The 27,427-nt window shown below is 45.8% G+C and overlaps 1 protein-coding gene across 1 annotated transcript; it reads left to right on the top strand.

Annotated features, from left to right (window-relative positions):
- The first annotated feature begins 346 nt into the window (after positions 1–346).
- Positions 347–26,251, top strand: SLC49A3 (solute carrier family 49 member 3). Its single transcript, XM_058043585.1, has 10 exons — positions 347–499; positions 10,241–10,399; positions 11,285–11,504; positions 17,277–17,353; positions 17,471–17,608; positions 18,170–18,286; positions 19,838–19,990; positions 21,782–21,939; positions 22,812–22,924; positions 24,347–26,251. Exons 1-10 carry the CDS (start codon positions 371–373, stop codon positions 24,499–24,501), a joined length of 1,419 nt encoding a protein of 472 aa, XP_057899568.1. The 5' UTR covers positions 347–370; the 3' UTR covers positions 24,502–26,251.
- The last annotated feature ends 1,176 nt before the right edge of the window (positions 26,252–27,427 follow it).

Raw genomic sequence — 27,427 nt, forward strand, 5'->3', positions numbered from 1 at the left:
GACTCCCACGGGAACGCGGAGCCGTCAGCGGGCATTAGTGATGGAGGCGACGCTGATGTTGTTTTTTTGGCGACACACGAGCAGGAGAGGCCGGGCAGCCCCCTTCCGCGCACCTCAGCAGCCCCGATGCGGGGCGCCGGGCTTTCCCCCGCCGAGGAGCGCGGCACGCCAGACCCCGCTCCGTGGGGAAGGTCTGGCGCCCGGCCCGGGGCGGCTCCGCAGCGAGGGCACGCCCGCAGCGCAGCCCAGCGCGCCGAGCCGGGCGGCGGCGCGGCCGGGGCCGCCCCGGGAGGCCGGGAAGGGCGGCGGGGCGGGGCCGGACGGGGCCGTGCCGAGCCGAGCCGAGCCGAGCGAAGCGCGCCGAGCTGCGATGGAGGGCGCCGAGACGGCCAGCCTGCTGGGGGAGCGCAGCCTGGGGCCGCCGGCCCGCTTCAGGACGTACCGGCGGCGGTGGTTCCTGTTGGCCGTGGTGTGCCTGCTGAACTGCTCCAACGCCATGGTGAGTTGCGGCCGCCTCTCCCGGCGCGGGCTGCCGCTCCCCGCAGCCGGCCTGGGCTGGGACGCTCCTCCGGAGTGCTGGGGAAGGGGGCGGCCGCCGGCAGCCCCGGGTGCCCGAGCAGCGGGCGGAGGCGCGGAGCAGGCAGGGCGCACAGCCCTTCCCTGCCGCCTCCCTGTGCAGCAGATCTGGAGAGCAGGTCGGGCCGCTGCTGCTGCTGCGGCTGCTGGTGCGGAGGGAAGACGGGCTGACATGGCTCGCCAGAGCCAAAAGCATCTCCTGTTTCTTCCTAGAAGCAGCCAGGCAATCCTCAGGGCTCTGCCCCAGTGCCCTGTCTCAGATCCACCCCCTCATCCTTGGAGCACCGGAATCGGTTGTACGCGCACAGTTCGGAGAAGCGTCAGCCTGGCCGTGCCTGACGGACGGAATAACAGGGTTTTACTTTTGAACTTTGTCGTTCTGGTTGACTTGGGCCTTCACGCTTTCCTTTCTGACCGGTGGGATCCGGGACACCGAGGGGTGTGACGGGGGAAGGGCAGGATGGGGCGGGAGAGTGTGTGGGATCTCCAAGAGCACAGCAGGAAGTACCGCAGCGTCAAGTCAGCCTGGGATGAAGCAAAATGTGTCCTGCAGCACAGCAAAAATTGCTGCCGAGTACACCTCGTGTGCCATGAGGAGACAGAGAAAGTATTCATCGTCTCTGAGGGTCACATGTTTCTAGCCTAAGAATAGCAGAGCAGTGTTGAAACGCCATGGGAGAGGAACGGGAGTTAACTGCTGCATTGCTTGCCTGTGACAGCAGATTTATCTGGTCAGGAAAAGAAGCAAGCTTCCTTTCAGGGTCTGTTGCATATGCAGAACGCTATAGGAGTGATTATGCACTAAACAGATAGTTGTATGAACTTCTTTTGGCCTACTCTGCCTTGTTCTGAGAGACTTGAAACATTCGGATGCCAGGTCATATCCCACCTGTTGAACTGATTTAAATTCAGTAGTTATAGAGATAAACCCATAAAGCTTCCTCTTATCAAGGCTTAGTGTATGAAAAAGAAGCCCAGATCTTTGCTCATCAAGTCTTTGAGGACATTGTTGATAATTATCAGACTGATGTAGAATTATTCATGTTCTTGAGGATTACCATGCTGTGAATGCGGGCTGTCTGGCAGACAAGATCAGGCACTGCAACCTGCAAACATTTAAATGCTTTGAAGGATGATTAGGTATTCCGTGATGCAAGAGTGCTGGAGTAGAGAAATGGGAAAAACATAGTGAGAATTTGACTGTATATGGGGAAAAAAATTAATGCACCTTCTCAGTGGAAAATCAGTATATCCTTTAAGAGTGTAAAAAAGTGTTCTGCAGAAAAGCCCCGCTGCTTGCTTGCAGTTAAATTGGCACAGCAGAAGAACATTATGTGACACGAAATAAACCCTGGAAGTGGACGGTGACAGCATGGGTGAAGGAAATTGTACCAAGCCTTTTTCAGCATGTCTTGTCAGATTTTGACTTTGCTGAAATCTTATAGGTGAAACTATAAGAAACAGATCTTTTCAGTATATCTGCAAGTATTACTTTGCTGAAAACTTTGTAGCCGTGGAAGATTGACCTGTTCTGTCTCCTTTGTATCTTGACAATTTCCTGACTGCCCATAATACTATTTTTCCACGGTATGAAATTAGGCCAGAACTTTACAACTTCAAAGCTGGGTGCCTAGTAAGTATCCTAGAGTGGAATTACTGTTTCTAAGCCATTGCAACATCTGGAATGGCAGCTGTGCTAACATATAAAGTTGTAAGCAAACATTTCCTGATGCTAACATTTCTTCTAAATGTTCCTGATAAAAATCACATTAAAATTGACGTAGTAGTTGAAAGTCCATGAAATCAAAGTGTTTGGTTGCTATTTAAATGTTACAGATGAAAAGATTAATTAACCAGTTCTGTAATGTGAAAAATTGCCCTGCAAGTTGTGTCATCAATTCCCGTGCAGATGTTGCGTGCAGCGCTTTGTTTTATGTACATCTGTGTCATTATCTGCAAATGCATGTAGTGAGGACAGGACTTTTGAATTGTCTGGCTTGAACCATTTTTGCGGGATCAAGCTTCCAGAATGATGCCTTGTATTCCTCATTCTTGTCCATTGACATGCAGTTTTCTATTAAGTACTGAGTGGGGGAGACTTTCAGTGTCAAGGAGACAAGGTAGAAGCAACTTAACTGCAGGTCAGCACATTTCGTCATGCAGCAAGTACAGGCTGAGAAAGGAGTATTTCTTAGTCTGGTTTAGAGTGTGATTGAGCAAAGCCAGAGCAGACCATGTGGTGATGAAAGAGGCACTCTTCCCTATATCCTCCTGCTGTTTCATCGTGTGAAATCCTTGCATTAACTGGAGCAGAGTGGAGTTAATATGATATAGAGGCGTTTACACCAACAATAAATATAGCACCTTACTTGTGCTTCTGTTACTGACTTGAGTTTAAAAGCCTCTGTCTCTCCCTGCTGTACAAAGTGGGTACTACCTTATCAGGAATTTGTTGTCATTTCCTAAATAGGGCTGTTTGGGGAATTCCTAGCTGACAATATAGTGTAAAAAACTGCTGCCTTATCTTAGGAATGCCATAAGCAGATATCAGCATAATATACTTGCTGCCTGAAGTCGTGTGCAGAGAGGATGTTGTGACCACAGCTAAACTTAGATGATTTATCCCCAGCTGTCTCTTGCAGCACTGCTGATGGGGGAGTTGACATAACTCTGTCTGTGGTTTCTCCCCAGATTTGTTTTGCCAAACTTACACTGTGGTTTTGAGTATGATTTTCTTCATCTGAAGGCTTAATGTTTAAGAGTGTTCATGCTGTGCTTGCAGCTGCTGTAGCACATAGCTCCTCCCTTTTTTCCTCCTTCCTGTGAAGCTGAACAGGTGGGAACTTTGTGTTTCACAGGAGCGACTTTCTCTTGCTTCAGCACTGGAGACACAGAAAAAGACAGAAGAATGAAACCAAGAGTGTTTACTGCCCAGTGCTGTGCTCACCAGCATGAGCCAGCTGGGAAGGAGCAGGGGAGCAGAGGGTTGGCGCTAGCTCACACTTGGCCAAGTGGCTCCTGACTCACCAAGTGGAGGACTTACACTACCACTCAGTGTACTTGGGAGAGGAAGGAGAGCTGCACAAGTGGAGCCTGGCATGCTCCAGGGCAGGGTGCACACGCTCCTCACCCACACCTGTCTGCTCCAGCAGTGCCCCTGTAGATACGCGTGCGCACACAGCTGCTGCTCTTTTTTCTTGCTACTTCTCTTGAGAGCTGTAGAGACTAAAAGAGACATCTTGGCAAGGATCTGGCCTTTTCTGAAGATCACACCTCTGTCCTAATGTCCTAAACTCCTGTGTCAGCATGGATTCTTTCAGCTGAGCCCAGGGGCTGTTTGCTTCCAAGCTGTGTGTCCCTTAAAGATGAGGACTCTGGTGTAAGGGCTTCATCATCCAGTTTCAGGGGAGAAGGAGGCAGCATCCATGTCACAGAAAGACCTCTTACATCACCTTGTAAGCTGTCTTCAAGCACATGAAAGAATGCATGCTAGAGTTGGCAGAATTGCTGTAGGTGAAGCCTGTGTGGGGACTGGCGAGCTGTGCTGGTGCCTGTTACGAAGCAGAAATTCCCATTTCATTCCCATTTCACAACCCTCTTGGCTCCTTCTTTTAAAACTGTACATAAAAGTTACTGCAGGCATTTCTACAGTCTCATTCTATAGTCAGCTATACAGTATGTTAGACAATGAAAAGTACTCCTTATAGCAACCCTCGCTAGCTGATACTGCCACTGACATGGCAAAGTGGCCTGATTCCCACCCTGCCTGATTGCATATGCTAGCTTTCTGCAAATACTTTCCACTTTTAGACTCTTGATTTGTTCATGAGGAAAGCAGGCATTGATTACCAGCTTGCCTTTTGTGAAGAACATGTCTGGCACTGCTTTTGTCAGGGTTGTACCTGGTTATATGTGTGGTGCATCAATATTGCTGCACTTAGAGACCCAAAAATCTTGCATCTGTCACGTATGCTGTTTTCAGCATATGTGACAGCTCACAGCTGTTGGTTACCAAAGTGTAGAGCCTGTGTGCAGTCCCACCTTCAGGCACCACCTTGGTACCACTGCAGACAGAGAGCTGGTGTCTCCCAGCCTACCTCCTGCAGAAATGGGAGGAAGGACAAACACTGGGCTCCCTTCAAATGGGTGGAGGGAAACCAGATCCTGCAGGTGAAATTGGTCCTGGAGAGTCTGTGTGGGAGTGGGAACAGTGAAGGCAGTAGGGTGGAAGAACTGAACCAGGAGTTCTGATGGAGTTGTAAGGGGAATGAGTGCAGATCTCGGTCAAATTCTGCGAGGAAGAGAGTGGGACACCTGTAAACCCTTACCTGTCAGCTAAGGGTCTACAAGGATATCAGAAAGGACAACATAAAAACTTAAAAATGCAATCAGGATGAGAACAGCTGTAACCTGTTTTGATTACAGGAATGCCCATGCAGGCCCGCAGTTGTCATAAGATCATGATCATAGAATCATAGAATGGTGTAGGTTAGAAGGGACATTAAAAATCACCTAGTTCCATCCCTCTGCCATGAGCAGAGACACCTTCCATTAGACCAAGTTGTTCATCCAGCCTGACCTTGGCCACCTGTAGACATGGAGAGTCCATAACCTCTCTGTGTAACCTGTTCCTGTGCCTCGCCAGCTTTAACATAAATTTCCTAATATCTAATCTAAATCTACCCTCCCTTAATTTAAGGCCATTCCTGGTGGTTCTACCACTGTATGCCTCGTGAAAAGTCCCTCTCCATCCTTCCTTTTAGTCACCTTTAATAAAGATTAAATCTCAGTTAATGGAGAAGGGACCAAGCAGTCTCTGGCTGGTGCAGGAGAATTAAAATGTCAGCTAGAAGAAGATTAAAGCAGAGGGCAAGAGAGCTGAAAGTGGAGCCAGAACCATTCCCAACGTCAGTATTAGTCAGAAAGTTTGAATGCCAGTGCCCTGGCCCTGGTGCAAGCCTCATTGTTAAAGAAGATGTGGAAGGGCCCTCCTGTAGCTGAGGATATGAGTTGACTGTGGGTAGAAAACATTTCTGTCCTTTTCTTCTAGTGTTGGGGCATGGCTCCCCAGCCAGACAGCTGTGTGCAGGGGGAGTTACAGCTGTACTCCAGCGTCAGCTGGGACAGGCTCGGGGATCATCAGGGGCCCTTGTGTTCTCTTCCTCAGCTGCTAAGCACAAGTTTTTATAGTGAAGAGTGTATGCCGAGGTATGTCTTCCAGACCAGACTAGCAAGCACTGGAGCTTTTGCTATCTTTAAACCTAAATCCACAGTGAGAAGAAGATGTTTCTAAGGCCTGAGCTCAGAAGAGGAGTGTAGGAGCTAAAATTCCTGCCTTCTTCCTGGAGAAGAAACGTCCAATTATTGGAGAATAAACTCCAATAAGCGTCCATTATTACACTCTCTAGGTGCATATATGAGGAGAGAAAGGAGAGAAAAGTCCATAACTAAATGCTGAAGGAGCAAATACCATGATCTAAAACATCAGTGAAATAACGATTGATATTGGATTATACTACAGGAGGAGCTGCAATTTGAAAACAACTAATGCCAAATCTATGAGAGATTGCTGGGGAAGTGAGTTTTGACAGGTGTCAGGGGATTGAGCTCACAAACTCATTCTGGCTTTTTGGCAAGCAAAGGTAAGAGTCCCTGTGATTTAGTGGCTCTGCATGGGTGTGGGAACTCAGGACATCCCTCTGGCTGTCCAGAATGGCCAAGACCCCTGCCAGGGGGCCCAGAAGCCCTGGCACAGAGCCTAAAACACCTGTGGTTTTGATTGTGACCCGTGGAGCAAATTACCAACCTTATATGAAGATCAGCAAGCCACAACAGTTTAAATAGAATAATAGTGAAATTATCACGGGGTGGAAAAGTAGATTTTGGGGTTTCTGGAATGAGGGTTTAGGAGGCAAGATGGAGGGATCTGGGTGTTTCCAGCCTTTCTCCTCCTTCTTCTTGGCCTCCATCTTCTGCTGTGATGTTGGCACTTTTAGACTGGTTTAGAGTAGAAGCTCACTGTCTAACATAGGTGGTAGGAATTGGAAAGTAATTATAAACATTGTGTACGTAGTTTTTAGTAAAAAGATATAACACCGCCCTGGGGGGAGGCAGAGTGCCTGGACTGTCTTGCTAAGCAGATCTTGGCAGGACAGGAGAAAGAATTTTATAGATAAGATGCAATAAAAAACCTTGAGACTGAGGAAATGAAGAGCCTTGACTCCTTCTTCAAGCACCGGTCTGGGAGAAGAGACTTTCAAACTCTTCTCGGGGTCACTCTGACAAGCTAAAGATCCTGAGACATGGGCTTCCATGTAAATCTTTTGATTAACTTGCCGTGGTCCAGAAAGTGAACTGCTGCTGCCTTTCATCATTATCTATTCTAACTTGTGCCAAATTGAGAATTTTGTCAAAGTTTGCCAAAAGGTTTCAACAATTGTAGTACTAGCAGGGCTTTGAAGGAATATAAGCTGTAGTAGGTGAGTGAAAATTGCTTGCCAGCATTGCAGTCAGGAGTTTACCTTGTGGCATCTATTGAGCTGCATTTGGAGAAGCTCATGTGAGCACAGATGAAGCAGTGCCATGCATAGCGAGAACTCATCTTGATGCCTTCTGCAACTTGCACTGAGGCTCTGGTTTTGTGTGGCCTCTCGGGCAATGGAGCTGCATGCAGCTTGACCAGACCACAAGGGTGTATTTCCACATAGTGAAGCTTGTGCAGGGACTGAAAATTGCAATGACTGAACAACCCTGCAAGAGGTATCTCTCTGTTTCTACTTTCTTTATCTGTTCCAGAAGCAACAAGCTTCTGGGGTCTGACATCCTATAACCCCACACATTGTCTCTCCCCTTGTATCTGTCACTGTGATCTGCAGTGGTAAGCTTTGATACAGGCCATTCAATTAAGACTTGGACTTGATGGTCCTTGTGGCAACCTTCCAGCTCAGAATATTCCATCGTTCTGTGATTCTGTGGTTTTGGTGTGCCAAAGATGAGTGAAGAAAATGGCCTTGGAGAGTGCTGGAGGCCAGAATCTCTCTCTGTCTCTGTTCTGCATCCTTGGAGCTTACAGGACTTTGATCTCACCAAGACAGAGCTGCATCTTCTTTAAGTGCTCTGAGGGGGCTTACCTCAGGGCAGCCCCTATGTAGGTGCCAGCCTTGGCAATGCAAAGTTTCAGAAAAGCATGTTGGATAAGGGCTCTAGCTTCCAGCAGAAGAGCTTATTAACTGCTGTGGGTGAAGTTACCATAACTGGGAAAACCAAAAGCAGAAGGTGGCATACTAACTGTGTATTTCCCTGAGTAGGCAAAACCCCACAATGCCACCTCTTTGTTGTAGGGGCATTTGGTGGCCTCTTTGACTACAATTACATCTTGAGCTCGATTGCCCAGTTCTGAATTTCTGTGTTAGAGCAACACATGGTAAACAATGAAACATACTTTTTCTGCCCAGACCCATAAATAGACCCACTTCCTATTTTGAGGGACAAGCTGCAACTTTCCACCCTCCATGCTCTCACATGGATATGCTAGGACTGGAGCTCTTGCTCAGGATAGGAATATGGGGCAGCCCCTATGCTTGGTTTTCTGCATGAAATGGTTTTACTAGATCTAATGAAATTGTGCCAGTGCTTGGTCCCACATCACCTAGATGCATACAATCACTGAACAGAAAATGCTGTGCTTTGGCTTGTGGCATCACATTCCTAATGATGTAATGCATGGTTGATCATGTTGTGTAGAGGAGCAAGGGGGTGAAAATGTACCTGAAGCTGGCTTACAAAATGTATCATCTCTTTAATTGTTTCCTGGTAGAGTGTTTCATCACCACCACCCTTGCGTAGAAAGCGTTGAGGAACGCAGAAGTGCTGTTGTTGGAAATACACAGCTGGGATTTGTTTAGTAGCAGTTTAGCATCCCATAAGCAAACTAATGCTCATGTCTTAGTCATGCTTGTAACATCTAAACAGTTACATTAGCATTAAACAATTAAACTCTCATCCCTGTCTGATGGAAGTCTGGAAAGTGACCTGGATTAATCTCCTTGTTGTCTAAGAGTACAGTTTGCTTCTGCACCTAGCGTCTTCCTTCACCAGGTTGTAGAAGCTGAGTAAACACCAAATCCATCCCCTACTAGACCTTTAAAGGATATCACATAGGTGTGTCTGAGCCCAGCAGGCTGATAGGAGCTCTGAATTGAATACGGGAGGTATAGCATGGCAGCTTCTTTCGGAAAAGAAGAAAGGGCTGATGCTAGGAGTCCTTGCAAGGCTGCTGAGAATATATTCAGAGCTTCTCTGTTACTACCATTTACTCATTGCCTCCCTGCCAGGGGAAAAGCCTAGCTAAAGAATCATTTGTGTGTGGCTGTTGTCGCACGGTGACTCTAGGGAGAAGAAAAGCCCATCTCCCCTCTGCTCCTATATAATGTGACAGTTTTTATGGTCCCTATCATGTAAGAAAAAAAACCCAGGAACCCTGGAAATAACAAGAAACAGTTTGTAGGAGCACACCTTCCTCTGAGATTTTCCAAGTCTTTTTTAGTTAAGCATAAATGCCACATCTGATGCTGGGTGTGGGATGCAGGCTGTGAGGAGGAAGCTTGTGATGACAAAAGGGAGTACCTGGAAAGCAACTGTGGCTGTAGTTCTTTTGTGGAAAGATATAACTGAAGTTTTTGCTCACATTTCTGCAGACTTTATAACCTTGAGTATTCAGCAGCAGCAAGATCATCCTGTAACAGTGAGGCAGCCTGTAATCGACATCATTGAATGGTTAGGCCATTTGATAGGTTAAACCAGTCTTTTTGAAAAGCACTAGGATGCATCTTGGCAAAGAATCTACAGAAACATCCTCTAACTTGCAGTACCTCATTTTCTTTCTCATGGATGTGATCTCAGAACCTGATTTTAGGATCAAGCAGTTCTTGTCATTCTCATAAGAAACCAGAAGCAGACAGGAACAATGAAATCAGTGTCTACAACGAAGTTTAGGGAGCTGTGTTCAGATATGGCGTTGGAAGAAATATGTGGATAGTTGTTGAAGTACCTCTTTTGTGTGTACCTCCCTGTTAGGTAAATAATGCAATTTTTACATTATTTACCTAAATAATGTAAAAAATTTACATTAAATAATGCAATCTCTAGGTAATTTTATATCTGTTGAGTGTGTCTAAGAAGGCAGGGAATAATGTATCTCTTGGCTGACACATGGCAAAGTTCTTCTTACAAGGCCACATCCAGGTGTTAAAATGGAACTGAAAATACCAGTCCAAGTTTAAAGGATCTTAGCTGTAGAGAGGAGGTGGCAGATTCTATTTGTTTATGCTAACACAGAATGAGTCCATGTGGTTTCCATCAGGTAAGTAAATGCATCAGAGCCAACCTGTTCAACATGGGGACAGGAAAGGTACTGATTTCTACTTTTGCCAGCCTCCAGCATCAGGACTAGGGGACTGGGGATGAAGCGGTGAAATGTAAGGGGTACTCTGGGCCAAGTAACTGCGGACACTGAAGGTTTGAAATTTTATTACCAGCCTTAACATCACAGTTTCAAGGAGAGACTAAGACAGCAAGCCTCCTCAAAACTCAGTTTGAGGGCATGCTGAATTACTGTTCTGTTGGGAGTGTTCATGTTTACTGATTTTCGGTCTTTGTTTGGCAGCTCTGGCTGACATTTGCTCCTGTGGCTGATAAGACAGCTGCTTACTTCCACATTTCCCTGGAGACAGTCAACTGGCTCTCAATGGTGTACCTCCTCATCTCAATCCCATTTGGTCTGGTGGCAACATGGGTCCTTGACAGCGTGGGGCTCCGCTGTGCTGTGAGTTGAAGTGTTCTGCTTCCCTGAGGAAGTTTCACCTAGAGGTAGCAGTAGAAGCACAAATCAGTAATGTACATGCTTTGAATAGGAGTCTTCCCAAATGCTGCAGAGAATTAGCACGTTGGAAGCTCTATTCTCGTTCAGTAACATCACCTCTGTGGCGATGGTGGAGAGAGCAGTGGGAAAAGTCAGAATAAAGTTGTATGCTTGCTTTTTCCAGCTTTAGTTTTCATTGTCTTAGCCAACTGACAGGGACAGATATTGTGAGCTGACTCTGTGAAGTCAGCTTTCACAATGCTTTCTGTCATTGGGTCAGATTTGCTATGGAAAAGTCTTAGCACAATATTGTTGTCTGGGCCAGTTTAAGGAATAGCAGGACAGAATGCAAGCAAGAGGGCCCTATCAGGTTAGAGCTTGGCCTCTGCTAAGCCAGCTTGCGATCTGTGCACAATCCCAGAATTGTGTTGTGGAATGCAGCAATGAAACACTAGCATGCTAATAGAATAGGAGAACATTTGCAGGATCCATAAGCTGGATGATTCATTGCCATTATCTTTGGGTTGTCACAGCAAAATATGGGTGATGGCGCAAACTTGATAGCAAGGTGTAGTTCGCGAACTCCAGATTTCTCATCAATGTGGTTCTTATATGGGGCTGAGACAGCCACCTTGCTCCCTGTCACCCCAAGACACTCCCTAAGGAGGCGGGTAGGATCAGGAGCATCTCACAGTGGCCCAGAGGGGTGGGCAGGGTCTGCAGGCAGTGATTACTGACACCCAGTGTCTCCTGTAGTGCGTTTGAGACCTTGCTCATGCTAATCCATTGTATTAAGTTCTTCCCTTCAGGCTTCAGCATGCAAACCCTGTTTGTTTCTGCTCACTGCAGGTGGTCCTGAGTGCATGGCTGAACATGGTTGGTAGCATCACCCGGATGTTCAGCGTTCTGAAGTTCCTGAGCTTGGGTTCCCAGAGTTACTGGTACCTGTTTGTTGGACAGTGCTTCTCTGCATTAGCACAGCCTCTTATCATCTTTTCACCAACAAAGCTGGCAGCGCTATGGTTCCCAGACCACCAGAGAGCAACAGCAAATATGATTGCATCAATGTGTAAGTGATAGCTGCAAAGTAACATTGCTGCCTCACAGAACTTGCTAGCAATTTGTTTGCCTTTCAGAGGCAGCAGGCAGAGGAAGTCCTTTGTACTTCAGCCATTTGCCCTTGCAGATACAGCTTCACCCAAAAGTCTTCTAGTCTTGTGCAACAACACAGATGAACAAGAAGTGGATATAAGCCACATCCAGGTGCAGTGCTCACCACCCAGACTCCTAACCTTCTTTCTCTCTTCCAGGACCAGGTTGTCATCTTTGCCTAAATATCACATAGGGTGACGACAGCCCTTAATGTTACTAAGTCTTTAGTGGCCTTAATTTTGCAGTTTCTTAGGAAGGTGTCTTAAATTGCATTGTAGTGCCAGTGGTCACTGGATGGAGGGGAGGTGAGGCTGCTGTGGCAATTTTGCCCACCAGTTTCATCCAGTAGGAAGGCTGAGCACATATTCCTAATTGGTATGTACGCACACACAAACAAAATATACTTGTCTGTCTGCACAAACATGTTGGGGATGCTAAATGGCAGGACTATCCATGCAGAAAGCACACTTGCCTTGCTAAGTGCCTGGAATCTGGGAAACTGGATAAGCAGATAAGCTTGCTCTAATCACATTTCTCTCTTGGCTCCTTTGGGCACAGATAGAGACAGGATACCACACTTGATGGACCTGTTTCCTCTCTTCACGTGACACTTTACCCAGCAGCCAAAGAAATCTCTTCCTCTTTTCTCCAAGGACTTGAGAGGTGCTCCAGAAACCATGCTGGTTCACTGGCTCCAGCTGTGAAGTCTCATAGTACCTCTATGTGTGTGGCAGCCCCATCTGTCCTTCCCTCAAAGCAGCAGCAGCTGCCTTCCCTCTCCATTGCCTTGAAGCTGTAAGGAAGGGTTAGGCATGGAGAATGAAGAGCAACCCTGTGCAGCTTTTCTAATGCTGCTACTGGACTAGAGCATGGGGACTCTTGTTTAGCAAGAATGGATCTATGGTGTCAGAACAAATGAATTATTTTTGCACTGCTTTTCCTAGTGCTGAGACAGACCTTCACCTTCGCTGCTGGAGAAGGAGCTCTGTTGTCAGTGTGGCACGATACAGGCATTACCAAGGACCACTGGGCACTCAGTGCTTCACTGCCCTGAAGGACTGCAGCCTGCAAACAAAGGGCTCTTTTAAGTGAGAGAGCAGCCAGAGAAGCTAAAGAGAATTTTATTCACACAGCATCCTCACAAATGATTTTAACTATGACAAAGAACAAACCTGAAGAGCAAGGAACAGTGGAATCCCAAGACCTGAAGCTGTTCAGTGTCTGGCATGTTGGGATGTCAGAGTGCAGGCTGAGTGGTGGTTATTGTCTGCTGCAGCACCTGCATGTTGCTCTATGGAAGGCTTCTATTAATAATGCCTGGTTACATCCATAATGTCTGCTGTACAGTATCAGGATTTAATTTCAAGAAAATTTAAATGCTGTCTGGAAGGAGGATCTGCCACAGCCCCAGTCTTTTAATCCAGTTTTTAATTAACTCATGGGAAATGTCATTATCTCAATGCTCTTTATGCCCTGCGTATTCAGTCTTGTTGCACCTGTCTGTGAGGTAGTTATCAGCTCTTCTCTACTTTGTCTTGAAAGACTTGAATGTCTCTTCTCTACTTTGTCTTTAAAGACTGAATGGCTCCCACCCAGGCACTTTACAGCCAAATTTCCCTTTGCTTCTTTGCACTTGTCTCCATTCTTCCTGTTGCTGATGTGAGCTTTTTTTTGTCATCTTGCTCCAATTTATCAGTGCCCACTTCCTGTGTAATTAATGCTGAGCAGCACTCAGAATTCCAGTTCCGTCAGTATCAGTGCTGCATGCAGAAACTGGCTCTACAGCCTTCTGCTGTTAATGCCTATGGATAGGCTTCCTTGGGCTTTTGTGATAAATATGAACCTTGCACCCAGGATCCTGCTGAGCAGCTGAAATTACTATGACTCAGCTGTCATAATGATTAATGACTCGGCTCAAGTGTTTGTTCTGCCCATCACTTACAGAGACTTACTCAGAGAGGAGCAGTGCAGGGCCAAGAACTCATCTCCTGTAAAGATCACAAGAAATTCTCCTGTGTCAGAAAGAGAGGGAGTTGTCTGAGTGCACTAAAGTGACCTCTGCTTCATAGGAGTCTTCATTTACTGAAGTTTGTTGGTATATCACTTTCTTCACCCTGAAGAGTTCCAGTGCATCAGGATCACTGACCACAAAACACCAAGCCCCACTGCAGAGTACTGCAAGCTAGTCCACCAGGATCTCTCGATCATAATGTATAGTTGATTAACTCAGTGGCCTCCTTTCCATTCATAATCTAGGCCATGCAATAGCTCTTCCCAGCTCTACCCAGCAACTGAAATCATGTAATTACTCAAGTGGTCTCAGTCTTTTCAAATTTAGCCCAATGCTCACCTATACCTTTCCAATGCTCATCTACACTTTCTGGAACTTCTTCAACATGTTGATAGCTCATGGAAACAGCTGACTAGTTTACAGGCAGTCCCCTACAATGCCCAGTTGCATTGTACCCCAACAGAGAAGATGTAATCCATCTCCTTGGAAACTCTCTTTAATTGTTTCCATGTACTTAGAAGCAGGTAATATTTCACCAGCATCATGAGCTAGTACTTTCCCAAGCACAGAGTAGAAATGCTACAATTGTGTGCTACAGGATTATTAATGATGCCTCAGCATCATTATAGAACAGACAGGGGTGGAAGTCACCTCTTGGGATCATCTTGTCCACCCCCCTGCTCAACCACAGTTGTCAAGACCAGGTTGCCCAGGTTTATGTTGAGTCAGGTTTTAATTATCTTCATGGATGGAGGCATAGGAGCTTATCTGAGCATCTTGTTTCAGTGCTGAACAGCTATCACAGGAAAGAAGTTTATATTCAGGTAGAGTTTCCTGTGTTACACTTTGTACGCCACTGAGAAAAGTCTGGTTCCATCTTTATAATTGCTGATCAATGTTCTTTTCTCCAAGCTAACTAGTCCCAGCTGTCCCAGTGTCCTTAGGGATGAGAGATGTTCCAGACCTTTAATCATGTCTTTGGCCTTTGACTGAACTTGCTCCACCAACTTGGTACCTTGTATCAAGGAACCCAGCATTGGACTTAGCACTCTGTGTGTTTCTCACCAGGACTTAGCAGAGGAGGAGGATCATGATCTTCCACCTGCTCTTCCTGATGCAGCCCAGCATGCTGTTGGACACGTTTCTGCAAGGATTCATTGCTAGCTTATACTCACCTTGCAATCCACCAAGACCCCACGTCCTTCTCTGCAAAACTGCTTTCCAGCAGCTTCTCCAGGCTGATTGGTCCCACCTCTTTAGTGGCTTCTCACATGACAGAATCTCCAGTCCTCTAATCATCTTTTCTCTTTTCTGGACCAGTAAATTCATGTCTCTCCCACACTGGGAACCTGAGAACTGCTCACAGTTCTCCAGATGTGGACTTGCTAGTGCAGAGTAGAGGGTAAAGACCAGCTCCCGCTGACAACACTGCCTAATGCTGAGCTCAGGATTGTGGTGACTTTCTTTATCAGAAGGCCATGTTGCTAGTTTCTGGTCAAGTTAGTGTGTACCAGGACTCCCTGCCCACTTCTCCTCTGGTCCTTCTTTGCACAGGTGCTTTCCAGTTGGTGAGTCTGAAGGGGTACTGGTGAATGAGTTGTTTTTCTCCCTGAGGTGCAGCATATTGTATTTCCTTTAGTCAAACTTCACAAGGTTCCCTTCTGCCTATTTCCCCAGTCTATTGCAGTGCCTCTGAGTGGCAGTACAGCCATCTCTTCTGCAAGACACTCCTCCCATCGTCACATCATCTGCAAACCAGCTGTGGGTGCACTGTGTCCTATCATCAAGGTAATCTGTATGGCCCCAGTATCAACCCCTGTGGTGCATCACTGATGACAGGGCTCCAGCTGGTCTTTGTGTCAGTGATCACAATCCTCTGGGCATGGCCATTGGGCAAGATTTCAGTTCATCTCACTGCTTCCTTGTGTAGACAGTACTTCCTCAGCTTGTCTGCGAGGTTGTTATGGAGATAGTGTCAATTGCTCTTTCCTCATCCATCCAGCAGTCATTTCACTGTATTAAAGCTATCAGGTTAGTTAAGCATTTTTCCTTTTCACATCCCTCATGTTCCTGGAACATCCCTTAAGCATTTTTCCTTTTCACATCCCTCATGTTCCTGGAGTTTCATCCCTCATGTGCCTGGAAATGGTGGCAAGGATTGATTATTCCATGACCTTCCCAGGGAACAAAGTAAAACTGAAAAGCCTGAAATTCCCTGGATTCTTTTTCTTGTTCTCTTTGAAGATGGGAGTGACATTTGCTCTCTTCCAGTCCTCAGGAGCCTCTTGGAATTGCTTTTAAAGGTAACCAAAAATGGCCTTGCAATGGAAACAATGTGTTACTTCAGCACTGATGTGTCCTATCAGTCCCATGGATTTGTGTGTCTGGCTTACTTAATGTTCTCCAACCTACTGTTTCTCCATTAAGAGTAAATCTTTATTGCTTCAAACTTTACCTCTGATCCCAGGGCTGAAGAGGTGAAGAAGGCATTGAATACATTTATGTTTTCTGTGTCCTTTATCACTGAGTCTTCTGCTCATCCAGCAAAAGGCCCACATTTCTATTTCCTTCTGCTGCAAAATGCTTAAGGGTACCTTCCCATTGCCCTTCACCAGGCTCACTAGGCTGGCTTTAGCTTTCTTAACCCCACCCCTGCATGCTAGTAGAAAAACAGATTTTCTTGTTTGACTATTTCCAGAATGTTGCCTTAACATTAAAAAATTGTTGCCTGTAATTTTGAATGTTCCCAACCTGAGTCCCAGGAGTGCTGCTTCACACACTGCTCAGCTCCAGCCCCATAATAATGCAACTGCCTTCTCCTGTACAAAATCTGCAAGATTCTCTGCTGCCATGTAATTTTTGTACTGGATAAGTAGCAGAGATCATGTTGTATACCTGCCTGCCCTTTGCAAAGGAAATGTAAAGGCTTGAAAGGTCTCAGGAATCAACCTAGTGTGACTTTTTTGTTCATGGCCTTTTGACAAAGAAAAGTAATGGCATCCTGGTGACCCTCCTGAAGAGCATTGCCAGCAGCTTGAGGGAGGTTGCCCGTCCACGTCTGAAGAACTGTGTCTGGTTGTAGATTCCTATATATAAGAAGGATATGGACGTATTAGTGTAAGTGCAGTTAAGAAGCCACTAAGACAATTAAGGGAAAGGAGCATCTGTCATGGCAGCAGAGGCTAAGAGAGCTGTGGCTGTTCACCCTGGAGCAGAGGAATCCTCTACGCAATGTATACATGCCTAATGGTATAGGGGAATACAGAAAGAAAAACACCTTTGTAACTCTTGCTATGTAACACCAGGACGCATGACGTGGATTCGCCCATTTTAATTTTGTCTCTTTAGCTTGACATTTATTGAGGCAGCCTTGTGAGAGTGAGGACATCCTAGTCCATAGTTGAAAAACAGGTTATACAGGAGTTAGGAAGGGAGTTGAAGGGAGATGGTTTTATAGAATGGATTTCATGCGAGTGAGACAACAGATGTGGCAAGAGTAAGACCACACAGTCAACTTCTCCAAATGTTCCCCTCCTGGTTCTCCCTATATATGCCTTGTTTTGTCCTTGTTCATTACAGTGCTGCACACTGCAGCTGTGATGCTGGCAGGCAGTAGGGGTGGATACATGATTCTGACTGCTTGCATGAAAAAAATATTTCTCTTCTATTTCCTTCCAGCCAATCCCTTGGGCATTCTTATAGCAAACTTGTTGTCCCCTGCACTAGTTCCTGAAGGAAAGCACATTCCATTGATGGTAAATGAGAACTGCTTTAATCAGTCAGCTGGGCTGATTTGGGTCCAGCTGATTTATTTGTTTGGACGTGGTGGAGCTGGAAAGACTGGTAACTTGTCTTGTCTTTTTGTTGCATAGCTGGGTATTTATGCTGTCCCAGCAGTAACAGCCTGTGCTCTAGCAACTCTGGGGATTCATGAGAAGGTCCCGCCAACGCCTCCGTCAGCTAGTGCCACCAACTCCAACTCACAGCCATTCTTCACAGGGCTCAAAATGGTAAGTGTTGCAACCTAGGGACTGCCATGCTGGAGTGAGGGATGCAACCCTGCAAGGCGGGGATATGCTGAACAATCTGCCTACGAAACAGACTCTGAATGCCCCTCCTCCAAACCTGCCATGGAAGCCCCTTAAAGGAGATTCCTCAGTATTCCTTCCTTCCTCAGGGAGTGGAAGCTGCTCACAGCAAAGCTGCAAGAGACACTGTCTGGTCATTCAGCTGTGAGCTGGCAGGCGTTCAGATAGCTCAAACAAGCGGACTTGGGCTTATCCAAGAGGATCATACAACCTGAATCTTCTAAACAGATGTGGTAACAGGATAGCACATGGCAAAGTAAAGAAGAATTTGGGCACTGAAGACTTCCTCCCTCCCTAACATGGTCCCCATTGTAACATGTCCTCTGGCTGAATTGCCAGGACAAAGCCACACCTTTGTCAATGGTCATGGGGTTACCTTGTCAGCAATTTCAACTGAGGAGTCAGAGCCACTGATCCTCAAGTCTGCTGTCACAGACAGGCCTTTTTCCTCCTCCACTTATTTACATTAATTTCTTTTTTTAGCTCCTGAGAAACAAGCCATACATCATCCTGGCAGTGTGTTTTGGAGGAGGAATTGGGATGTTCACCTGTTTTTCAGCTCTGCTGGAACAGATCCTTTGTGAAAAGGGGTATTCAAATGTGAGTCTTCCTCCTTTTCTCACCACTGTCCACATTGTCTATGATACAATCAGATTGATATTCCCTCATAAAGGACTCAGAGCAAAATGAAGACAATTGAATATGCTGCAGTCTCATATCTTATTTGCTCATGTTATCTAATATAGATCAAGCAGCAGATTAATCCAGAACACAGTCAGACTCTTAGTATAATAGATGACCTGCATTTTCATTACTGCCCATGGCCAGGCTCCCATTTGCAAACAAAAATTTTTTCAGGAAAAAAGAATATTGTGATTTTTCTAAGCCACTCCAGAGCATTGCTTATGCAGCCTTCTGTCACCTACTCCAGAGTAGAATGGGGCCCAGGCAGGCCCTAGAGTGAAGCCGAAGACCAGGTGATGCAAGCACCTTTTCCTCTTTGGACAGATTTACATGAAGCCAGGGCAGTAGAAGAGGTCAGTAGTACTGTAACAACTGTTTTTTCATCCTTCTCATTACATCAGCAGGTGCTGCTTTTACAGTTCAGCACAGTATGTGCACAGCTGGTTCCTGCTGCTCTCCTCCTCCTGCTTATTGGGAGGCCCCCCCAGTTCAGGCATTTTCTCTCAGCAGGCTGCACTTCAGTCCTGGTATATATATTGCCATGGGGGTCCTCTGAAAACACCTCTCCAGCTGTTACATATGCACATTAACATGTCTGGCTTCTGTTCACTCCCTCTTCAGCTCCCAGATCTGATATCTGGCTCAGGGGTCTATGGCCAGGTCACATTTTGCACACTCCATTGGCTTTTAACTGGAAACCTTAAACTTTGCAGCCTTGCTTTATATGCATCCTGATTTTGTCTCTGTGTGACTGGCTTGTCCTGGCCCTTTAGCCCAGAGAAGCTATTCCATATACCCTTTCCTTCCAGTGCCACTCAGGGTCCCAAAAATGTTTTTCCAAGTTTGTTAAAAGCTTCTCTGCTTTCAGGATTGCTGTCTGTGTTTGAGTTCTTATGGAGCTCAAGAAGTGCCACAAGCAAAGGGCAATCAGTGCAGGCAACAGAGCTTGTACCCTATCCCAGCCACTGCTCACTGTCTCTCTAGTTAGACTTTGACTCAGCTGATGTCTCCTCTAACATGCTTTGGGTGTGTCAGTGCAGGTCCCTGGTTAGAAAAGGGCCAGGAGGGTAATTATAGACATCAGCAGGTACCAAGGCAGTTGGGCCTGTTCTCACCAGTATGGACAAATCACCTGACTGCCCCTGGAAGAGCCCTGTGGCTCCAGGCTGGAATATTTAATGCCAGAGACCTGCTAGGGCTCTGCATCCAGCCTCCCTTGACAGGTGTACAGAGACTTGTCATCCTTTGGGAGTGCTGTCACTGTGCTGACCCCACACACTTGTAAAAGCACCTGGACTCTGTCACTTGCTACTCATAGCCCTCTGATGGCCTCAGCTACTGCAATGGGCAAGGAAGCTTTTCCTACCTCAGTAAGTGAACCACTGGTAGCTGGCAGATGGGTCAGTGACATTAAAATGTCTTTCCTAACTGCTCTAGTTTCTCATTACTTGTTCTTCTGCCCTCCAGGATTTTGCTGGCCTGAATGGTGCACTGTTCACGGTCTGTGGTTTGTTGGGTGCTTTCCTGCTGGGTTTGTATGTTGACCGGACAAGGAAGTTCATAGAGTCCACCAAGATCAGTTTCTGTCTGAGTGCGCTTGCCAGCATCATGTTTGCCGTGGTGAGTTCTCCCTTGCGTTGTGCCATCCTCGTGGGCTTATTTCTGTTGCTATCTGATTAATCATCAACTTAAATCAAGGTCATTTGATGTCATAGTGTTTATTAAGCCCTGTGTTATGCTTTGGGATTATCTCCTTGGGCTAGGAATTTCTTGTTTTAAAGAAAAACGTTTTACTGAGGATTTGACTGTGGAACCTGAGACAGACTGAATTGGGATAAACATAAATAGACATAATTTTACTTCTCCATACTGGATCACCATATTTGCTTACTGACTCCTGAGACCATTCTTTTAAACAAAAAAAGAAAGGGAATGGCTAAGTATTTATATCACAAAAATGAACAAGAATGTCATGTTTTTCCAACTCCTGCCTTTAACAGTGGTGAGTATTAGGGTTGTAACATTCATGGGAAGGACGTAGTTATATTCTACTTCTGAAGTAGTTCCTTGAGAGAGACAAGAGAGGCAGAAGAGGAAAACACTTGAATTCAGCCAGGAGAGGAATGCACAACCTGGAGACTTTACACCCACAAGGCCAAGTTACAAGTACTGCACTCAGGCACAGCCATTGCCAATGGGAGCCATCACACAGCACGAATCTGATTACAGCACACAGCACCACAGAGGACCCAGAATGGTGCAGTTTTCTGCTTTCCCAGCAGTCTTATCCTGTGCATTTCTCTTGTGTGATAAAAAGTCCAGACTTTCACTAGAGGGTGATCACACCTTCCCTGGGACCAAGGCCCCAGAGATTATAGTTCCATTTGGAAGAGACAGACAAATACAATGCTTTTGTCAATGTAGGACAAGGTGCCTAAAGCACACCTTGCATTTTCCCTTTTCATTTTCTGGCATTTGTTTTGAGGATGATCTGAATATAATCCAGCTTGCGGGGACTCAGGTGAAGCACTGAATAGGTAAGAGGCTATGTTAGGAGCAACAAGCAAACCTATTCCTCCTGCCCTTCCCTCCTCACCTTCATCCCATCCAGAAGAACTGTTAATTCAAAGTGGTAGAACAAAAATCACCCATTGAAATCTGTTTGATCCCTTTGTGCTTTGAACTCTGATTCCAGACACATAGAGTTTTCCTTTACTTAACCAGTTTAGCTGGGCCAGGTTTGCTGCCATCCCAGGACAGACACCTTGTGTTCCTCTGTGGGAATTTATTACATGGTGAAGGAAGGAGGTACCGGCAGCATGGCTGCAAAGTACTTTGTCTTTAGTAGCATTGGCTGAACAAGGTCATGCTCTTCCCTCTAGAGTTAGGGACAGGCTGTTATAGGCACTAAACTAATCTCCAGGTTTTGTAAATATTTTAGGTGTTTTTTTTGTTTGCATTTTTGTTTGGATCTTTTGATATTAAAATCCTAGTGTTACAAATGTGTGTCTGATTTTCCCTATCATTTAGCTGTAGCAACCCAGAATTCTCACAAGTAATCTAATGCAAACATAATTTCCAAAATGTTATGTTGCTTTGGGACATAGGTGTGTGTTTCACTTGGCCCTAGAGAGATGTTGAACATACTACTGGTAAGTTACTGACCTGACCAGTGAAGTTACTATAGTACAACCATACCGGTGCTTTTCAGATAATTCTGCTGATCCTCTCCTTACTTCAGTTCAACAGACACCTCTCCATTTTGTAGCCTTCTGTTGACTTTAGAGAGCTGAAAGTAAAAAATTGATTTCAGGAAAAGGTAGGGAATATACTGGTGAGCCACCCCCTGAGACTTTCTCTGCAAAACAGTGCTGACATTGAGATTTTGGTATTGTTTTGTTTTGCCTGCAGACTTCTCGGTTCAGACATCAGGCCGTCACGTTGGCCATCACCAGTTCGCTCTTTGGTTTCTTTGGTTTTGCTATCTACCCCATTGCCATGGAGCTGGCTGTGGAGTGCTCCTACCCCGTAGGAGAGGGCACATCTACAGGCCTGATTTTTGTTGCAAGGTAAGCAGGTAGATTAAATCCAATTGAAACATGAGCTTGGGTTCCAGCATTCACACACACACACAGCTAAATGTTTTAAAAAAGGGAGGACTTTGTGGAAGAGGCACAAGAAAAGCAGTAGGGAAGATGAAGGTCTCCATTGGTTGCCACAAAGTATGATTTATGCCCAGCACCACCTGCCTCTGAAGTAGATGGGAGCTGCATGGCTAATAGAGGCACCATTCCCACTACAGTACAGAGGTGAGTCAGTTCCCAGTGCTCTGTTGAGGGACAGTGACTGTCCTTCCAGTTATCAATTTACCTGCCTAGGGCTGCCTCTGGATTTCAGCAGGAATGACTTGCTGGAGCTCTAAGCAGTGACACCAGTGATATGATGCTATGTGTTTGTGTCAGGAGGAGGCACAGCAGCAAGAAACTCAGTGAGGGGAGTCAGACACTGCCTTTGAAGGCTGTTGTCTCTTACTGGTTGTGGACTTAGTGACTGCTGCCAGCCAGCTGTGAATGAGGAGGAGGCTGAAGCCACAGCCTTTTTTATATCCTCAGTTCTGCAGTGAGAAGTGTTTCCAAGTCCCTGCCCAGTGAATATGCCTCAGGTTTTTGACAGGTGTAGTTCAACACCTGCTCGCCTTCAGAGGGAGCATACAGTGATCCTGCCACCCTAGCCCTGTGTCTGAAGTTGACCTGGACACCCTGTGGGACAGAACCAGTTAACCACATGCCTGGGCCAGAGGAATCCAGCAGTAGCTTTCTCTGCTAGAAGGACCATGCTGCAGAAAGAGACATCATTCTCTTCCAGCTGGGGAAGGTGGCAGTGTCTGCAGCACTGGTACCTCAGGCAGGTAACATAACTGCATGTTGTCTTCTCCCCACAGCCAGATTGAGGGTGTGATTTTAATGATTCTTCTACAAGCTCTCACTGTCCGTGTTTCTGAGGATCCATTTTCCACCTGTGCCCTTGACCAGGATGGAGCCCTGGACTGGACAAGTAAGTATGTCCTTGGGAGATGATGCTGGACACTTGGTTGCACCCCATGTACTCCCCACTCTTCTCCAGGTCTCAGTGTGAGGGACCCTGCAAGTCTGATTCCTATTGTAGAATATCTTCTAACCCCTTTTCTGAGTCTGATGGTGCGCTCCTTGCCCCTCCTGCTAAACCAATCCTGCAAGATTGAAATAGAAAGAACTCTAAGGTGCCATGAATGCCACTGCTGCCTCTGGGTTAAAATTTCTCTTGCAGTCACCCTGCAGAGGCTTGAGTTTCATAAAACTAGAAAGCAGCTGTTCTAAGGGGAAGCCACTGTCCATGTAGCATAACAAGGGCAAGTTTTCATATCGGAGGCCAAGGTTACAAATGCTTTGACTGAAAGCTACATCCCTTTATTCTGCACACACAGCCGCCTGTATTTGAGCTTTGTTCTCACTTACTCCAGATTTCCCTTCCTTTCCTAGCTGGTCAGAAGAGATAGCAACTGAGATCAACAGGAGCACAGAAGTGTTTTCAGTGTGGACTAAACCCTAGTCTTGATCTCTCAGCTGGTTCATGCCACCTGGGGACACCGTAGGCAAAGGCTGACCATCACCTGTTAAATATATCCTGCTTGGCTGAGCAGAAACTCCCCAGAATAAGGTCTGCTAGCTGTAAGGGATCAAGGCTTCATAATAACTGTCCCTGAAAAGCAATTTGACTGCTTCACCTATGAAAGTCTGCAATTTGCCATTTAATCAGATCAGAGCTGGATCTTGGGATTAGGTACCCATTCATATTCCTTTTGTGGTCTGATAGATACAGGAAAAAAAACCTGTGGAGAAGGAGATGAAGATGACATTTGGGACACTGGTGAAATTAGAACTACTTCCAGGCTTTGTTGCATAGTCTTTTAGATATACTTTTTCTTTCCCTTCAGAAAAGATTCTTTAAACACAAATTTGTCATTAATAAAAGTTCATGTTAAGTGTACTTTTCTACACGTTGCTCTCAGATGATATTACAAGAAGCACTATCTGTGGAGCTGTTCCCTTGTGGAGCTCAAGTGATTTGATTCAATCTTTTTTGTAATGTTTTTCACTAACCCCAGGACACAAACGTGTGCACTTACAGAGGGACACACACTCCTACAAGTACAGTGTCTGCTCTGATGTAAGACCTCCAACCTGGGGGGTCATGCAGGACAGTGTTCTGGAAGCCTTCCACATGTTAAGTAAATACTCTTTCTATGCCAGTGGTAGGTAAAGCAAGACTTGTCTGTTACCAAACTGGTCATGTCCCACTGTGGTCTGCACCCTGTCCTCAGGGGTATCCTTTGGCAGGAGGTCAGACAGAATGTGTCGTTTTGGGGAGTTGGCCTGTCTGTTTCTGCACCCATGGGGAGTTTTGGCTTCACTGCCTAAAAGTGTATCTCTCTCACAGCTCCGGTACTGGTGCTGGCTGGCCTCTGCAGTGCTATGGCTTGTTTCTACGTCATCTTCTTCCACACTGACTACAAGCGGCTCCATGCTGAGATAATCAGTGCTGATTTGGTCAAGGCAGAAGATGCAGCGACAGCACATGTTCCTGAATCCTAAACAGGCCAAAAGGGGATGCCAAGGGCCAGGACTCAGACTAGTGGGCATGGACCAATCCTGAGCTGGTACAGCTGGGATATCTGTGTCGTGTTGCACAATAAGCAAGGACTAGAGCAAATAGCACCTTTGCTGTACATCTCTCAGTCTTGTGTTTATTTGGGGATCTGGGCTGTTAAGGGCTGTCCTGCCAGAAAGGTCAAAGTGGCAATGGACAACTATGCTCGCAACTAAACTTTTTAGCTGACTTGATTCAACCTAAAGAAATGCCACAGTGGAGGGTAGCATCATATTTCAGACATTTTTAAATTTTCATGTACGTGGATCAAGGGTGAAGGTTTCAGAAAGATGGAAGCTGTGCCTACCACAAACCCAATGGAAAACTTCTATTTAAGGACTGTGGTACAGCATAACAACTCTTCCACTCATGTTGGAACTAATCGTGCCTTTTAGCTAAAGGGCAGTAGAAGCTAGAGCATCCTTCCATTCCAGTGGGGATATGTAAGTATGTGATCTGTAATGGAAGTCTGTTACAATAAGTCACTTTGTCTTCTACAAGAAAAGAAAAGCCTTGCTTGTAGTGCTGCCTATAAAAGAAAATATCAGTAAGCAGAAGAAGTTAAATATAGCAGCATTTCTCACCCCTCTGCTTCCCTGAAAAATGCTGAGACATTCAGGATTAGCTTGTTTCACTTGGGATTCTGTTTCTTCACCTCTCTTGCAATTTCAGTGGTTTAAGTTTACACAAGAAGATGAAATTGCTGGTTTAGTATTTAGACTAATGTGATGGTCTCCTATAAAGCATCACTCCTTGGGGAATGACACTGTAGTGCCTGGCATGATGGAAGCTGGCAGAAGAACTGGCAATGGTGACACTAGTGCAGGGACTTGTCATAAGTTTCTGCAGGTGACAGGGGCTTTGGGGCGGAGACCAAGTAAGAAACAACATCAAAAAACACCTGTTCTCTCTGCAACTGACATCTGTTTTTTAGTGTTAGATGAGATGGGAAGTGACACAAAAGATTTGGAGTTCAGTTACACTGACAATTACAATGGGCACAACTGGATTTTTCATTTTACAGTACTTCCATGGCAGTGTAATGTCCTGCTTTGAGTTCAGGTCTAGGTGTACTACCTAAGAAATTCTTACTTTATAACACTTAAGTGGTAAAAAAAAAAAAAAAAAAAGTTGGGATTTTGTGATGCTTCATGCTCAGATTCAAGGGAATCTGAGTACTTGCTGATTAAGGGACCTTGATGCAAATTGAACCTGTGACTAAGTTCATCCAGTCCAGCTAGAAGACAGTCCCAATGCCAAGGACACACTGTGCCAGAGGAATACTGTACAAAGCAGCTCTATCAGTGCCTGAATTCTCTCTCCCATTAGCAACTGGAAGGTTCTCCCTTTGTAAAACGCGTTTGCATCCTTCTAAGGAGCCTGCTTGTTCCTACAGCTACAGCTACGCTCTCACTAGTAAGCACTGATGTTTGTCAAAAGGAGCAGGAAAGAAGTCTGAAACCCAAGTGAAACAAGATTGTTTAAGCCTGTCAGAGGAATGAGATAGCTGTCTTTTGCAAAACTAGCTGGTCAGTTCTGCAGCCCTGGAACTAACACACCAAACAGATTAACACCAAATTTACCTGCCACTTCTGAATTCCACTGTACTGGGAAGCAAGAAGCACTTGATACTTTATAATTTTATATATTTACAAATGTTTATGTTTTTTTAATAAAGGGTGGTTTAAGAAAGCATTAACCTCTTCTCACTGTATTATCTTTTAAAAAGTATTTTATAAATGCAAGGGTGTGTTTGATCTGCAGCACAAAGCACAGGCCCCTGTATTTGCTAGATGTGCTTACACTGACAATCTGTGAAGTATAATCTCAGATTAATCTCAGATTCTTAAAATGACCATGTGAAATCAGCTGCAGGATAAACTATGGTTAGCTCTGTTTTGAAGGATAGGTTAAAGGAGTAAGGAGATACTGCTAGCACTGTCTCCAAACCTGCTGTTGCCCTGGTGAGAGAGTCTGCCTTGCACCAGCTGAGACACTATTATCTCTATCCAAGCACATAAAAGAGATGATAAAAAGGGGACACTTTTCTGTCTACTAATGCATGAGACATAGAGGTGTGTAAGGCTCTTATTGGATTCCTGATGAGTAGTTGCTCCCTCACTCTATGGTTTGTCATACCCTGACAGTGTGCCATAAAGGTGTGATGGCGCTGCCAAGCAGTGAGGCCAGACAGCTCAGACAGGTACCTGCTTTGCAGCATTAGCTGTTCCTGCTGGCTCAGCTAACTTCACATTTTGTGTTTAGAACAAAAGAGGCTCGAGTGTCCATGCTAGTCTGTAATTACCACCACAGCTGAAGGAGACTTTCTGCTGTGTACCCTTCTCTTCAAGACTGTGTAACTGATCTATCTCACAGCTCACTTATAGACGTGCCTTTCCTTGGAAAACCTATGGAAAATGTGAAGCTGAAATCTTAGCAGAACAGAGGGATTTTGATGTTAAGGCATGGGCCAGGTATGCTGGGGACCCGTGTCCTTTCCCTGCCAAAGAAGTGGCCTTCCATGACCCCAGCAGAGACCTCTACAATTAGGTCTGTAGGTGTCACTGCAAGTCTGCAGAAAGCGTCCTGCAAAGGAGGTGCTGGCTGTAGTTGGGTCTCACTAGAGTCCTTCTGTTTTTGTGAAGTCAAAGCAGAGGAGATGGGACAGTCATGTCACTGCTCCCATTACAGCAGTGGATCAGAGAGAAGCCCTCTGAAACAGGCAAGGTTACACAATCTTGCTGTGGCTTCAGTCTGAGGTCTGCAGTTCTGCCTCTCCCCACAGCAGTTCTGTCTGGGTGGGGACAGCAGACACCACCAGGATAGATAGGACAGATCTCAGATTGCAGGAAGAGACATGTTTCTCCTGGG

This window comes from Melospiza georgiana, chromosome Z (genome assembly GCF_028018845.1).
Source record: "Melospiza georgiana isolate bMelGeo1 chromosome Z, bMelGeo1.pri, whole genome shotgun sequence".
NCBI lineage: Eukaryota > Metazoa > Chordata > Aves > Passeriformes > Passerellidae > Melospiza > Melospiza georgiana.

Bases quoted from the DNA above. Each gene is read 5' to 3' on its own strand.
- SLC49A3 (XM_058043585.1), top strand. From the start codon at position 371: ATGGAGGGCGCCGAGACGGCCAGCCTGCTGGGGGAGCGCAGCCTGGGG. The intron at 10,400-11,284 runs GTGAGTTGAAGT...TGCTCACTGCAG, and splicing joins GCGTGGGGCTCCGCTGTGCT to GTGGTCCTGAGTGCATGGCT. The intron at 22,925-24,346 runs GTAAGTATGTCC...TCTCTCTCACAG, and splicing joins TGGAGCCCTGGACTGGACAA to CTCCGGTACTGGTGCTGGCT.